Source organism: Ranitomeya imitator, chromosome 2 (genome assembly GCF_032444005.1).
Source record: "Ranitomeya imitator isolate aRanImi1 chromosome 2, aRanImi1.pri, whole genome shotgun sequence".
NCBI classification, from domain to species: domain Eukaryota; kingdom Metazoa; phylum Chordata; class Amphibia; order Anura; family Dendrobatidae; genus Ranitomeya; species Ranitomeya imitator.
The window spans coordinates 484,508,129-484,524,916 of NC_091283.1; the positions used below are offsets into that span (position 1 = coordinate 484,508,129).

A 16,788-nucleotide genomic window follows, 5' to 3' on the forward strand; every position below is an offset into this window, starting at 1 on the left:
ATGCATACCACATCATCTGTAAAACACGGCGGCGGCAGTGTGATGGCTTGGGCATGCATGGCTGCCAGTGGCACTGGGTCACTAGTGTTTATTGATGATGTGACACAGAACAGAAGCAGCCGAATGAATTCTGAGGTCTTCAGAGCCATACTGTGTACTCAGATCCAGCCAAATGCAGCAAAACTGATTGGTCGTCGTTTCATACTACAGATGGACAATGACCCAAAACATAAAGCCAAAGCAACCCAGGAGTTTATTAAAGCAAAGAAGTGGAATATTCTTGAATGGCCAAGTCAGTCACCTGACCTCAACCCAATTGAGCATGCATTTCACTTGTTAAAGACTAAACTTCAGACAGAAAGGCCCACAAACAAAAAGCAACTGAAAACCACCACAGTGAAGGCCTGACAGAGCATCAAAAAGGAGGAAACACAGCATCTGGTGATGTCCATGAGTTCAACACTTCAGGAAGTCATTGCCTACAAAGGGTTTTCAACCAAGTACTAAAAATGAACATTTTATTTAAAATTATTGAATCTGTCCAATTACTTTTGGTCCCTTTAACCCCTTAATCCCATATGACGTACTATCCCGTCCAGGTGACCTGGGACTTAATTCCCATGGACGGGATAGTACGTCATATGCGATCGGCCGCGCTCACGGGGGGAGCGCGGCCGATCGCGGCCGGGTGTCAGCTGCCTATCGCAGCTGACATCCGGCACTATGTGCCAGGAGCGGTCACGGACCGCTCCCGGCACATTAACCCCCGGCACACCGCGATCAAAGATGATCGCGGTGTGCCGGCGGTGCAGGGAAGCATCGCGCAGGGAGGGGGCTCCCTGCGGGCTTCCCTGAGACGATCGGTACACGGTGATGTGCTCACCGTGTACCGAGCGTCTTCTCCCTGCAGTCCCCGGATCCAAAATGGCCGCCGGGCTGCATCCGGGTCCTGCAGGGAGCACTTCCGGGTCAGGATCAGGCTGCAGCTGCAGCTCTAATCCTGCCCGGCTGTATGTTAGATCACCGATCTAACAGAGTGCTGTGCACACTGTCAGATCGGTGATCTGTGATGTCCCCCCCTGGGACAAAGTGAAAAAGTAAAAAAAAAAATTTCCACACTTGTAAAAAAAAAAAATAAAAAAAAAATTCCTAAATAAAGCAGAAAAAAAAAAAATATTATTCCCATAAATACATTTCTTTACATAAAAAAAAACAAAAAAACAATAAAAGTACACATATTTAGTATCGCCGCGTCCGTAACGACCCGACCTATAAAACTGGCCCACTAGTTAACCCCTTCAGTGAACACCGTAAGAAAAAAAAAAAAAAAACGAGCCAAAAAACAACGCTTTATTATCATAACGCTGAACAAAGAGTGGAATAACACGCGATCAAAAAGACGGATATAAATAACCATGTTACCTCTGAAAACGTCATCTTGTCCCGCAAAAAACGAGCCACCATATAGCATCATAACCAAAAAAATAAAAAAGTTATAGTCCTCTGAATAAAGCGATGCCAAAATAATTATTTTTTCTATAAAATAGCTTTTATCGTATAAAAGCGCCAAAACATAAAAAAAATGATATAAATGAGGTGTCGCTGTAATCGTACTGACCCGAAGAATAAAACTGCTTCATCAATTTTACCAAACGCGGAACGGTATAAACGCCTCCCCCAAAAGAAATTCATGAATAGCTGGTTTTTGGTCATTCTGCCTCACAAAAAAATCGGAATAAAAAGCGATCAAAAACTGTCACGTGTCCGAAAATGTAACCGATAAAAACGTCAACTCGTCCCGCAAAAAACAAGACCTCACATGACTCTGTGGACCAAAATATGGAAAAATTATAGGTCTCAAAATGTGGAGACGCAAAAACTTTTTTGCTATAAAAAGCGTCTTTTAGTGTGTGACGGCTGCCAATCATAAAAATCCGCTAAAAAACTCGCTATAAAAGTAAATCAAACCCCCCTTCATCACCCCCTTAGTTAGGCTAGGTTCACATTGCGTTAATGGGTTAACGCTAACGGACAGCGTTGCACGGCGAAAATGTCACAATTAACGCCGTGCAACGGGTCCGTTAGCACAACCATTGACAGCAATGTGATTTTCAGGTGTAGCGCATCGCTAGAGCGTGCCATTTTCGGCTCGCGCTAGCAAGGTGCCATTCTTTTGTGGCGCGCCTCAGACGCTGCTTGCAGCGTCCGCGGCGCGCCCGAGGTCCGATCCCCGATCTTCCAGAGCGGGGACGTTAACGCGACCACTAAACACGACACCTAAAAAGACATTGTGTTAGCGCAATCCGCTAGTGCTAAACGGATTTCCCTAACGCAATGTGAACCTAGCCTTAGGGAAAAATAATAAAATTAAAAAAAATGTATTTATTTCCATTTTCCGGTTAGGGTTAGGGTTAGGGCTAGGGTTGGGGCTAGGGTTAGGGTTTGGATTACATTTACGGTTGGGATTAGGGTTGGGATTAGAATTAGGGGTGTGTCTGGGTTAGGTGTGTGGTTAGGGTTACAGTTGGGATTAGGGTTAGTGGTGCGTTTGGATTAGGGTTTCATTTATAATTGGGGGGTTTCCACTGTTTAGACACATCAGGGGCTCTCCAAACGCGACATGGCGTCCGATCTCAATTCCAGCCAATTCTGCATTGAAAAAGTAAAACAGTGCTCCTTCACTTCCGAGCTCTCCCGTGCGCCCAAACAGGGGTTTACCCCAACATATGGGGTATCAGCGTACTCGAGACAAATTGGACAACAACTTTTTGGGTCCAAGTTCTCTTGTTATCCTTGGGAAAATAAAAATTTGGGGGGCTAAAAATCATTTTTGTGGGAAAAAAAAGGATTTTTATTTTCACGGCTCTGCGTTGTAAACTGTAGTGAAACACTTGGGGGTTCAAAGTTTTCACAACACATCTAGATAAGTTCCATGGGAGGTCTAGTTTCCAATATGGGGTCACTTGTGGGTGGTTTCTACTGTTTGGGTACATCAGGGGCTCTGCAAATGCAACGTGACGCCTGCAGACCAATCCATCTAAGTCTGCATTCCAAATGGCGCTCCTTCCCTTCCGAGCTCTGCCATGAGCCCAAACAGTGGTTCCCCCCCACATATGGGGTATCAGCGTACTCAGGACAAATTGAACAACAACTTTTGGGGTCCAATTTATTATGTTACCCTTGTGAAAATACAAAACTGGGGGCTAAAAAATTTTTGCGAAAAAAAAATAAATTTATTTTAACAGCTCTGCGTTATAAACTGTAGTGAAACACTTGGGGGTTCAAAGCTCTCAAAACACATCTAGATAAGTTCCTTAGAGGGTCTAGTTTCCAAAATGGTGTCACTTGTGGGGGTTTTTAATGTTTAGGCACATCAGGGGCTCTCCAAACCAACATGGCGTCCCATCTTAATTCCAGTCAATTTTGCATTGAAAAGTCAAATGGCGCTCCTTCCCTTCCGAGCTCTGCTATGCACCCAAAAAGTGGTTTACCCCCACATATGGGGTATCGTCGCACTCAGGACAAATTGCACAACAATTTTTGTGGTCTAATTTCTTCTCTTACCCTTGGGAAAATAAAAAATTGGGGGCGAAAAGATCATTTTTGTGAAAAAATAAGATTTTTTATTTTTACGGCTCTGCATTATAAACTTCTGTGAAGCACTTGTTGGGTCAAAGTGCTCACCACACATCTAGATAAGTTCCTTAAGGGGTCTACTTTTCAAAATGGTGTCACTTGTGAGGGGTTCCAATGTTTAGGCACATCAGGGGCTCTCCAAACGCAACATGGCATCCCATCTCAATTCCAGTCAATTTTGCATTGAAAAGTAAAATGGCGCTCCTTCCCTTCCGAGCTCTGCCATACGCCCAAACAATGGTTTACACCCATATACGGGGTATCAGCGTACTCAGGACAAATTGGCCAACAATTTTTGAGGTTCAATTTCTTCTCTTACTCTTGGGAAAATAAAAAATTGGGGGCGAAAAGATCATTTTTGTGAAAAAATATGATTTTTTATTTTTACGGCTCTGCATTATAAACTTCTGTGAAGCAATTGGTGGGTCAAAGTGGTCACCACACATCTAGATAAGTTCCTTAGGGTGTCTACTTTCCAAAATGGTGTCACTTGTGGGGGGTTTCAATGTTTAGGCACATCAGTGGCTCTCCAAACGCAACATGGTGTCCCATCTCAATTCCTGTCAATTTTGCATTTAAAAGTCAAATGGCGCTCCTTCCCTTCCGAGCTCTGCCATGCGCCCAAACAGTGGTTTACCCCCACATATGGGGTATCAGCGTACTCAGTACAGATTGTACAACAATGTTTGGCATCCATTTTATCCTGTTACCCTTGGTAAAATAAAACAAATTGGAGCTGAAATAAATTTTGTGTGAAAAAAAGTTAAATATTCATTTTTATTTAAACATTCCAAAAATTCCTGTGAAACCCCTGAAGGGTTAATAAACTTCTTGAATGTGGTTTTGAGCACCTTGAGGGGTGCAGTTTTTAGAATGGTGTCACACTTGGGTATTTTCTATCATATAGACCCCTCAAAATGACATCAAATGAGATGTGGTCCCTAAAAAAAAATGGTGTTGTAAAAATGAGAAATTGCTGGTCAACTTTGAACCCTTATAACTCCCTAACAAAAAAAAATTTTGGTTCCAAAATTGTGCTGATGTAAAGGAGACATGTGGGAAATGTTACTTATTAAGTATTTTGCGTGACATATCTCTGTGATTTAAGGGCATAAAAATTTAAAGTTGGAAAATTGCGAAATTTTCAAAATTTTCGCCAAATTTCCGTTTTTTTCACAAATAAACGCAAGTTATATCGAATAAATGTTACTACTAAAATGAAGTACAATATGTCACGAGAAAACAATGTCAGAATCGCCAAGATCCGTTGAAGCGTTCCAGAGTTATAACCTCATAAAGGGACAGTGGTCAGAATTGTAAAAATTGGCCCGGTCATTAACGTGCAAACCACCCTCGGGGCTTAAGGGGTTAAAAACAGGGTGGCACATGCTAATGAGCTGAAACTCCTAAACCCTTCATCCAATTTTAATGTGGATACCCTCAAATGAAAGCTGAAAGTCTAAACTTCAATTGTATTTGAATTGTTTTGTTTAAAATTCATTACGGTAATGTCTATAATGAAAATTAGAAAAATGTTGTCTCTGTCCAAATATATATGGACCTAACTGTATATACTGCAATATATATTGTAATTGACGGGTTGGGCTTCAGAGAAGTACCAAGCTGTGATGACTGCCTGCAGCGGTTCCCTGGTGCGATGGTAACTCAGTAGTAGCCTACGTGTGGATATAGGGGTACGTTGTAGCTGATTCGGTTTAACATTTTTTCCGCTAGTTTAGTCTGTCCGGCTGGTTCACTTGTAATAACTAGGCATTTATATTTGCCGATAATCACCCACTCTATCCCGATTATCAGCATGTAAATAAGCAGCAATCACCCGACAAGCGAGCAAAACGCTTGTTGGTTGGGTGACAGTATTTTTAAGCTTGTTTAAAAATCCTCGTTCCCGGCAGCACATTGTCTTGTGTAAATAGGACATGTTCAGACAATAACAATGTTCTATGTGCACAGAACCATCATATTAACGATCATTCTATGCAAACGGAGGTGCAGTCGGCCTGTCTAAAACAGGCTAGTAAGAGAAGGTGGATTCGTGGTTGTTTAACAGCCATTTACAAAGCAAGAGTATCAAGTGGTAATCATCAGTCTAAACAAGTTGCTGATCATCCGATGAAAGAAAAACTAAAACGCTTGTTCATTGGGTGAAATTATCATTTGTGCAACACAAAAGATAATCAATCTTGTTAGTGCATAGTCAGGACTCTCGCTGTCGAAAACAATGGCAGCCTATACGCACTGAACGATCAATTACAGTGCGTATCGTCTGCGGTCCGCTTGCATAAAAAGACCAAACTATAGTCATTGGGTAAAATTTTACCTATATATGGTTGTTTAAGGCTGCTAGTTGGGTGGTGTAGACCCACCTTTATGCAGCTGGGGTGGAGACGGTGCAGATAAATAATAGCAGATGTACTTACCACTGCCCTATCACCTAAATCTAGAGCGTCCCAGGTGAAACCATGTGGAAGACTGTATGGCTCCTGGCGGATGTGGTCTTTGTCTGGCTCAATGGGGCCATGTGAACTCACCACGTCTCCTGTGGAAAACATGACCATTACAAAATAGTTAGAGGAGAGCGGACCCAAGATGTAGAATGCACGCGAGTCCTAGAGGGATCATTCAGGTTTCTCACCTAGCTTGGGTACAGGTTGTGTGTCCCAAAACTGGTAGCTTCTTTTGCTAGCCTCTTCCATGGTTTTGGCTGGCCCCTGACCCACAGAAAATAACTCAATGGCCTTTTGGATCTCTTGGATCTTCTCAGCAGGAAGAGTGGTCACCTTAATATAAAGTTAGAATTAAAAAAAAAAAAAAAAAAAAAACATACAAAAACTGTTTAAAACAAGTTAACAAAATGAAGCCCAACACTAACTTGAAGCAGGTAGCTGAAAACATCCATACAGCAACAGGTGGCACCAGAGGTCCTGTCCTCTGCTTATCTGAAGGGGCTATGGGCATATTAATACATGGGGAAATCTATTCTTGTTTGCATTTTCACCCATTTGCAATAGACTAGAGACTTTCATCAGTCTTCCCTTAATTTTGCACCTTACAGCACTGCCGAAAACCAGGGCTGTGGAGTCGGTAATCCAAACCTCCGACTCCTCAATTTCCCCCACTCCTGACTCCGACTCCACGGCACTGGTCACTACAGAGCATGTCCATAAAGAGCAGCACAGATTCATCACAACTAAAAGCCGAGATCCTTAGATCAGGAACAGAACAGACATTTATAGGACATTTCAGAAATTTCCCAAATTATTATGAAAACATTTACAGCACATCCTGCATTGTACTACTGTACCCAATTTATTATATATTTTAGAAGTCCACAGAAATTGACACCGACGTCACTCCCCAGCACTGCAACTGTAAAGAGTTGGCTCTTTATATACTAGATATCAGTAGGTCAAAAAGATATATTTTACACCAATAATAGCAACGGAAGCACCAGTACTCATGGGAGGAAAATTAATCTTCCGCATAAAGGGGACAACTACTGTAACACAGATCTACATGGTTGAAACCAAGACACAGGAAAATATAATCCCAATATTCTCACCGGAGCATCAGCATCCAACTTATCTCCTCCCTTATCTTTCTTGCGTTTCTGTTTCTTCTTTTTCTTGACTCCAGTGTCATCGCCCTCCCTAGAAGATAACAATGAAAAAAGAAATTAATCACAAACATTTGATGTTTAATTCACTGAACATATGCACTTAATAGCTAGGCAGCTGTTCTTCATGCCCTTACTACATCTACCGTATCTATGTACATCTATCAAGGGCATTAATAACAGAAATATATAATATATATATATATATATATATATATATATATACTAGCTGAAGAGCCCGGCGTTGCCTGGGCATAGTAAATATCTGTGGTTAGTTATAGCACCTCACTTCTCTTATTTTCCCATCACGCCTCTCATTTTCCCAATCACATCTTTCATTTTCCCCATCACATCTCTCATTTTCCCCCTCACTCCTCTCATTCCCCCCTAACACTTGTCATTTCAACCTCACATCTGTCATTTTCTGATCACTCCACTATTTTTCCTCACTCCTCTCATTTTGCACTCACACCTTTCATTTTCACCTCACACCTCTCATTTTCACCTCATCACTTCAGTATATACATGTTTGTCATCTCCCTTATATATAGTATACCTCTGTATGTCATCTCCTGTATATAGTATATACCTGCTGTGTCATCTCCCCTATATATAGTATATACCTGAATGTCATCTCCCCTGTATATAGTATATACCTGCTGTGTGTCATCTCCCCTATATATAGTATATACCTGAATGTCATCTCCTTCTATATATAGTATATACCTGTATGTCATCTCCTCCTGTATATAGTATATACCTGTGTGTCATCTCCCCTGTATATAGCATATATCTGTGTGTCATCTCCTCCTGTATATACCTGCATGTCATCTTCTATATATAGCATATACCTGTATGTCATCTCCTCCTGTATATAGTATATACCTGTAGGTCATCTGCTCCTGTATATAGTATATACCTGTGTGTCATCTCCTCCTGTATATAGTATATACCTGTATGGCATCTCCTCCTGTATATAGTATGTACCTGTATGTCATCTCCTCCTCTATATAGTATATACGTGTGTCATCTCTCCTGTATATAGTATATATCTGTGTGTCATCTCCCCTGTATATAGTATATACCTGTGTGATCTCCTGTATTAGACCTCGTTAACACGTTATTTGCTCAGTATTTTTACCTCAGTATTTGTAAGATAAATTGGCAGCCTGATAAATCCCCAGCCAACAGGAAGCCCTCCCCCTGGCAGTATATATTAGCTCACACATACACATAATAGACAGGTCATGTGACTGACAGCTGCTGTATTTCCTATATGATACATTTGTTGCTCTTGTAGTTTGTCTGCTTATTAAATCAGATTTTTATTTTTGAAGGCTAATACCAGACTTGTGTGTGTTTTAGGGCGAGTTTCGTTTGTCAAGTTGTGTGTGTTGAGTTGTGTGTGGCGACATGCATGTAGCGACTTTTGTGAGATGAGTTTTGTGTGGCAACATGCGTGTAGCAACTTTTTGTGTGTCGAGCTGCATGTGACAGGTTAGGCCTCTTTCACACTTCAGTTATTTGGCGTCAGTCTAAAACCGCCATTTTCCTCAAATAACGGATCCGTCATTTTTTTTGACGGATCCGTTATTTTCCCATAGACTTGCATTAGTGACGGATTGTGACGGATGGTCGTGCGTTCCATCCGCCATGCGACGGATCCGTCGACATTTGGCGGACGTTTTCTGAAAATAGACGGACATTGGAACGTTTTTTGTCAACGCCGAAACGTCGCCTATGGGCGACGGATCCGCCGCAACCGTTTTTTCGGCGGATCCGTCGCCCCAATCCGTTTTTTCAATTGCGCATGCTCCAAAAAGTAGATACTTCTCCCAGACAACCCCCAAGTAACGGATCCGTCAAAAAAACGGATCCGTTAGAACCGTTTTTGCAACAATTGTGACGGATCCGTCAATCCGTCACTATGTCGGTAGTGACTGACGCCAAAAGACTGAAGTGTGAAAGAGGCCTTAGTGTAGCAAGTTGTGTGCAGCAAGTTTTGCGCATGGCGAGTTTTGCGCGTGGTGAGTTTTATGTATGGTGCGTTTTGAGTATGTGCAAGTTTTGTGTGAGGCAACTTTTGCATGTGTTGCAAATTTTGTGCATGTGGCAATTTTTCCGCGTGTGCAAGTTTTGCGTGTGGCGAGTTTTCCATGAGGTGAGTTTTGCAATTGTGGCGAGTTTTGCGTGAGCCTAGTTTTTGCATGTGGCGAGTTTTGCGCGTGGTGAGTTTTGAGCGGCGACTTTTGTGTTTCGAATTTTATGTGGCGAGGTTGGTGTATGTGTGGTGAAATGTGTGCTGATGGTGGTATATGTGTTCAAGCACGTGGTAGTGTGTGGCGCATTTTGTGTGTGTTCATATCCCCATGTGTGGTGAGTATCTCATGTCGGGGCCCCACCTTAGCAACTGATCGGTATATACTCTTTGGCGCCATCGCTCTCATTCTTTAAGTCCCCCTTGTTCACATCTGGCAGCTGTCAATTTGCCTCCAACACTTTTCCTTTCACTTTTTCCCATTATGTAGATAGGGGAAAAATAGTTTGGTGAATTGGAAAGCGCGGAGTTAAAATTTCACCTCACAACATAGCCTATGACGCTCTCAGGGTCCAGACGTGTGACTGTGCAAAATTTTGTGGCTGTAGCTGCGACGCCTCCAACACTTTTCATTTCACTTTTTTCCCCATTATGTAGATAGGGGCAAAATTGTTTGGTGAATTGGAACGCGCGGGGTTAAAATTTCGCCTCACAATATAGCCTATGACGCTCTCGGGGTCCAGACGTGTGACTGTGCAAAATTTTGTGGCTGTAGCTGCGACGGTGCAGATGCCAATCCCGGACATACAAACACACATACACACACACATACACACACATTCAGCTTTATATAGTAGATTTTTTTTTTTTCTCTTCCCCTGTTTTGGCCGAGGATACATGCATTTTCAATAGGGAGAGGGGAAATAGTTTGTGTCTTATTGTCACTTATGGGGTAAAATTGAAGGATCAAGCATGTTGAAATTTAACATGCCCAATCAGACATTAGATTGTCACATAATCTTCCAAAAATTGTCGCGTTTAGTCGATGAAGTTTCCTCCATACAGCGAGACTCAGACTCATCAGCTGGTGCTCAGGTATCCCAGTGATAACAAGAAACTTTAGGAGGATTAAAATCTGGAACACACACAAAAACAAACCTAGATCCACAGGGAATCATAAGATAAACTCCATGATCACTGGGCTGATGCCAATGCGAGTAATGAAGACACCGCCCTGAGCCACGGCTGGCACAGACATACCTGCTAATCCTATTAGTCCCTGAGCCGGCGATGTGGCATGAGCCCTATTTAAAGTCCCATTTCATGTGACAGATGCACAGTGAGATGGTGCCAGAGACATGGAGAGGGTCAGCTGTTTGGGCCAGGGCCATATGTTTAAAATGTTGGGGGAGGGAGGGGCAGTCAAACAATTGATCACAGGTACATTAATTTGGCTTTCTATTGTGTTATATTTTGGAGATAGGGGTGGCTGCTGATTAATTTTAAGGACAATAATAAATAGAAAAAGGCAAAATTAGAAAAGGCTACAGGCCCGGACCACTCCAGTCACAAGATTTTGAAAAAGTGATGAGAGGAAGCAGTAAAGCACTGGAAATCGCTCGCTTTGTGCAAACGACAAAGTATCAGGAAGTGTCATTATCTCCCGAACACGCTGCAGGTCACAAGGACGTCCGTGACAAAAAAAATACTACAACCACCAGCGGCCTCCACATGAGTGGGGGAGGAGAAGCCATTCACTGACAGCAACTACCACAGGAGAGGGAGAAACGCAACATGAGGGGACAATGAAAATGGCAGCCCCTAAGAGTTTACTAAAACCTAGTGTGCCATCCGTGGGCATCTATTAATACCGCTATATATTATCAATAAGATTTAAAAGGGGTTTTCCAACGAACAAAAGTTCATTTTAAATCACTAGATCTTGGAATAATAATTATTTCCACAATGGATGTGTTTAAATAAAATGTTCCTGTGCTGAGATAATCTTATAAATGCGCCCCTGCTGTGTACTGTGTAATGGCTGTGTCTGACCGTACAGGGACATGGTCTGATCATACCACAGCTCATGGACGCAAAACAGTATACAGACAGGACAGCAGCTGTTTCTGTGAGGTAAAACACTGCTTAAAAACAGGCAGGGAAATGTTTTACCTCACAGAAAGAATCAGCTTTGATCCTGTGCTGTCTATAATCATTTGCTCCCTGCCCAGGCGCTGTGGTATGATCAGACCATGTTCCTGCACGGTCAGACACAGCCATTACACAGTACACAGCAGGGGCACATTTATAAGATTATCTCAGCACAGGGACATTTTATTGCAACACAGACATTTGTGGAAATTATTATTATTCCAAGATCTAGTGATTAAAATGAACTTTTGTTCATGGGAAAATCCCTTTAACAATCGGAGATCATCTACCATATCAACCTAATAAATCTCGTCATGGTCTCTTATTCCAATCATGTTATGCCTCGCCTAGTACCCCATTGCTTTACTCCGTTGACCTTTTGCCTCAGGCCTTTGATGCTATAGATAAAAGCTCCCCTCTACGCCTCCCCTAGAAACCCACCATTTTATTCTCATCCCCGTTTCCTCACACCTTGGTTGCTATGGATAATGGCTTCATATTATACCCCTTAGTAACGCATCATTTTACTCCTGCCCTACCCTTTTCTCAGACTTTGGTTGCTATGGATAATGGCTCCATGTTATGTCTCCCTTAGCAAAGCATCATTTCTATTCTGTCCCCTATTTCCTCAGGCCTAGGAGCCATTATCCATAGCAACCATCTTTTCTCTTCCCTAGTAACCCATCATTTTTACCATTGCCCCATTTTATCTCATGCAAATTACCCGTTGCTGAAAAAGTTGTGTTATAATCAGTTTTCTAAGGCTCCGCGACGTCAAGCTGGCCTACCAAACCGGAAAAGATGTACATTATTTTCTACTGGTTTGTTACGCAGCTTTCCCAGAAAAACATATAGCAAAAACAATTAAGGCCTCATTCAGACGTCTGATTGTCATGTACGAGTGCCAGCCGTGCTTTTCATGGATCACACTCCTACCTGTGATAGTCTACGGGACCATTCACATGTCTGATTTTTCGCAGACCTGTTAAACCTTGGACACGTTTGATTTTGATCTGAGGGTTGAATCAAAAACAGCAATGCAAATCAATGGATCTGAGTGGGGGAATCAGCCTGCACTCTGATGACATTTGACTGCAGCCCGATTATCACCATGGACTGTCAGAATGGAAAAAGGTGGAGAAACTTTTTTTTTAAAATTTCTTCATGGGAAAATGGATGACACTTGGAACACGCTCTGATTAAAAATATACAAGGTCCGCCTTTCTTGGACGTGAGAAAAACGAATGTCTGAATGTGGCCTAAATAAGATTTCATTACACAATGTCTTACAAGCAACAGAACACATCAGCACTATAGAATATACTTACAAAAATGAAGGTTCTTAGAGCATAAATTGGCTAATTCATGTGTGCCCATCAACCACGCCAGAATGATATACAGTTTTGATGGAAAAAAATTCAGTATAACTTGTATTTTATTCATTGAAATCCCTGGCGTTTGTATGTATAGGAGTCCAGTGGGCGGTCCTTCCAGTGATTAACAGCTATCTCTGCATGCACAGTCATACAGGGCAGACTGTCAATCACTAGTAGGACCGCCTACTGGACTCATTCACACAGACAACATTGAATAAATGCAACATTTTACAGAAACTTTTCCCACATAAATGTCTATCAATCTGATCAGCTCTTCCTGCTCTGTATCATCCTGTCTGCAGATCAGATACCATTCCTAACGTGACAGGTTCCCTTTAACATGGATAATAACTGAACGCGGTCAGCGACTGAAACGTTATAAAGGGTTAACAGACGGGACATGTTCACAGTAAGACAGGCGTCATAGTCTCTTATCCTTCTGTAGTCAAGCTCATTACACCCACAGCTGTAGCTTGTTTGTAAGGCTATATGCAAATCAGGATGAACTTGCACTGAGGGCGTGTCAATCCACTAATGGGAAATGCATGACCACACCCCTAGCGCACGATCATCCGGATTTGCATACAGTTCGTACCCTTGATTTCTAATGACTGCCACTTCGGTTCTCTACAAAAAAGGACAACCTTCATGGGGGAATGGGCACCTACAGGGCCATGTTATTTTCTATATGTTTTATAAGTTTTGATGATAAATTGCCTTTAGTGATTACTAAAAGCCCTTATACGTGTAGTCAAAAAAATGAACTTTAGTTCCCGATTGTTGCTGGTATACAAAATTTGCAGCAATCCACCAACGTTCACCTGTGCCCACATCCCCGAGGCTGGCAGCAAGGAGTGGGCGCCCTTGTTCTTGGTATCGATAGGGGTACCATTGGCCAGATATCACCAATCCTGCTTTTATTTCACCCACAAAAGCATACACCCAAATTTCTCTGTATTGTTGGATTTGTGCCAATCTAAGACGTGTCCAAAGGCTAATATTGTATTTTTTTTACTATGAGCATAAAAGCAGAAGAGGAAAAACAACGAGAAATACTGAGGTTTCATGTGTCAGATCTCGATTCTATAGGGGCCGATCTACCCCCTATACTAGAATATATCATGGGGACCACCGGCCACTTCTAACCACTGAGCCACGGAACGTGGCTGTAGTAGAGGTCCCCTTTAAGGCTGTTCAGTGGATATTGGTCATATCATGGTGGATCATCACATAGTATAATGAATGGAAACATGAAGACTTGGAGTCTTCCCATAAGATCCCTTGTGCCCGGATCACAATGGGGGACACAACCACCTGGCAGCTCTGCTGATGGCACAGAATCCCCTCCCTGCGGAGCAGCTCCGCCTCATCTACATCATTAATGACATCTACTAGCACATAGTCAGTTTGAGCCTTGACAAACAGCAGCAACAGCCAATCACACCAGGGGATCCCCATCAAACCAGCCAATCAGCAAGGGGTAGAGGCGGGACATATAACGACCCAGCGAACAGTGCACTAGAGCCACTCCAGAACGAAGCACCGGGAACGCCGGGGCATTAGATCGGGACGTTACCCCCGGTGGAAGCTATGCTTTTCCTCGTTCTCGCAGTCGCTGCAATGTCCATGTCCATTCTCGTCATCCCCCAACCCATCGCCTGCTGCTGTCTCACTCTGATCCGCCATCTTTAATCCAAAGCCGGGTGAAGGGGAGGGTAGAAAGCAGCTATTGGTTGCTGGCCGCAAGGCATGCCGGTGCTTGTAGTGAAGGACTCCTTTTCCTGCTTTGATGAACTTTGAGAAAAACTACAAATCCCGTTACGCCTTGCGGGAATGCTAGCTATTCGTTTGAGCGATGCAACAGGGGCGATGGCATACTGGGGGTTGTAGTTTTGTTCTATGTACACACCTAACGATCTTTAACCCCTAAAGTCGTATCCAAAGTCAGAGTGGTGTGTACAGTATACAAGGTGCCCAGGGTAAGGCCTTGTTCACACGTTCAGCATTTTACCTCAGTATTTGTAAGCTAAATCCAGGAGTGGAACAATCAGAGGAAAAGTATAATAGAAACATATGCACCACTTCTGTATTTATCACCCACTCCTGGTTTTGGCTTACAAATGTCTTATAACTACCATAGGCTTGATCTCGAGTCCTGTCGACGTGATGGATGAACGCTCTGTAGGAAGCTCCATCTTGTGCAAGTCTAGATATGGCCACCAGGGTCTTAATTTAATAGTATCAAGACATCGGGTTTCTTTATAGTGATGTAAAATACTGATTGTGTGAACGTGGCCTAATCGTAATGACATGTTGTAAATGTGCAGCAATGGAAAATGGTGGTGACAGACAGGATGCCGGTGTGCATAGTGATATGGAAGGTATCTGCTCTGAATAACAGGGTGGGCTTCTGGAGAAGTGTACACAGAATAGCTGGAAGATATGGCGACTTTCCTGTGCGCCTTAGTGAACCTCCCCCGACCTGCAGGGACCCCAGTGGGTGGTAGGCTTGCACCATGGGGCCTAATAACCCGAAGGGGCATAGGGGATGCCAGCAGGTAGGAGGAGGTTCACAGGGCTCTGGTCCAGCGGCCACGGACTACTGACGTGGCCCGTCCTGCAAACATTAGGCAGGCGTCACACTAGCGTAGCACTCGGACCAGAGCGCAGTCCAACTTCCGCGGACGCATAAAGTGGAGAAATGTTCTCCTTCTGCTCCTCACCGTGTGCTTCAGTTCTCTCATCCAAGAGGATCGGATCACACTGTGCTGATACTCTGATCACAATTTAATCGGTGTCAGTTGCATAATTGACCCAATTTTCTTGGATGAGGGCATTTATGGCCGTCTGACCATAGCCATAGTCTGAATTCGGACCGTGATGTCCCTACTGGCTTCGGGTCTCTTGGCCTGAGCTCAACGGTCTTCTAAATGCTTATGTAGCTGCTCAAGTCAGGAGACCTGTGGCCGGAGTGGACATCAAGGTCCTAATGTGAAGTCAGATGTGTGACACTGGCCTCGGGCCTTCCCTGTGATAGTATCTGATCTCCCCAGCTTTCAGAAGGGGTGGTCTTCTTGTAATTCCTCTTCTAGTCACTGTTCCTAGAGGGAAACTCACTGTTTCCAGGGACCCAAAACAGTTGCAATTTTTTGCACAACATGTAGTTTGCAAAAATGCTAAAACATTTGGTGTTTTTCCACCAGCTCTGGCAAATTTCTTGTAAGTTGTCAAGAGCTTCTGAAGAGGAGTGTGGCCCCCCGAATCCATTATTCTGTCCTTGGCTGGGATGGGGATGCTGGGGGGCCGGGGGCAAACCTCCGAGGTCTCGGCGCGGCTCCCCACAGACTTTCGGAGCGGATTCTTCCACGTTCTTCTCTCTTGGACTCCTCCTTGTACCTGGCAAACGACAAAGTTCACCCAGGCCAAGCTTCATGCCAAGGCGTTCCTTCACCCAGTGCAAAAGGATCAATGTACCACCCTCACCATGTAACTAAATGCCCCAGCTCAAGAAAAGTGGCTTGTTGGTGCCCCGTGGGCAAATGCCCCAATTGCCCTCGCAGCCGTGCCCTGCTGAACAGGAGGGGGCAAACACCACTGATGCAATCAGTTTATATGGATTTTTCACCGTTGTGTATAATTTGGAGTAATTTTTCAGTTCGACTATCATATTTTAACCTCTAAAACACTCCTATATATTTTTTTTCTTTGTAAGAACTTTATTTAAAACATGTTACTAACGCCAGTCCTATCTCCTGCGACCACCTTCCCCAGCAGCACCCACCCACTACAATCCCTCATGATTTACTTAATCCCGCTTGATCCTTGCCGCGCCCCTCCCTCTCTGTGATTTTTTTTCTCGTTCGCAGCTGATTGGCCGTTTCAGAAGGCAACGCTATTGACCGCGCAGACGCCTTCCGTAACCTAGCAACCGCAGGGAGGGTTCAGCCTTTGTG

General features: G+C 43.4%; 1 protein-coding gene across 1 annotated transcript in view; it reads right to left on the bottom strand.

Moving 5' to 3' along the window:
• Positions 1-14,545, bottom strand: part of NMT1 (N-myristoyltransferase 1) — a 28,013-nt gene extending 13,468 nt beyond the window's left edge. The window contains exons 1-4 of the mRNA XM_069751380.1: positions 14,412-14,545; positions 7,217-7,304; positions 6,290-6,434; positions 6,075-6,193 (exon numbers count right to left, since the gene is read on the bottom strand). Coding sequence (XP_069607481.1) covers positions 6,075-6,193; positions 6,290-6,434; positions 7,217-7,304; positions 14,412-14,521 — 462 coding nt within the window. The 5' untranslated portion in view covers positions 14,522-14,545. The remainder of the gene's footprint in view (positions 1-6,074; positions 6,194-6,289; positions 6,435-7,216; positions 7,305-14,411) is intronic.
• Between the last annotated feature and the right edge of the window lie 2,243 nt (positions 14,546-16,788).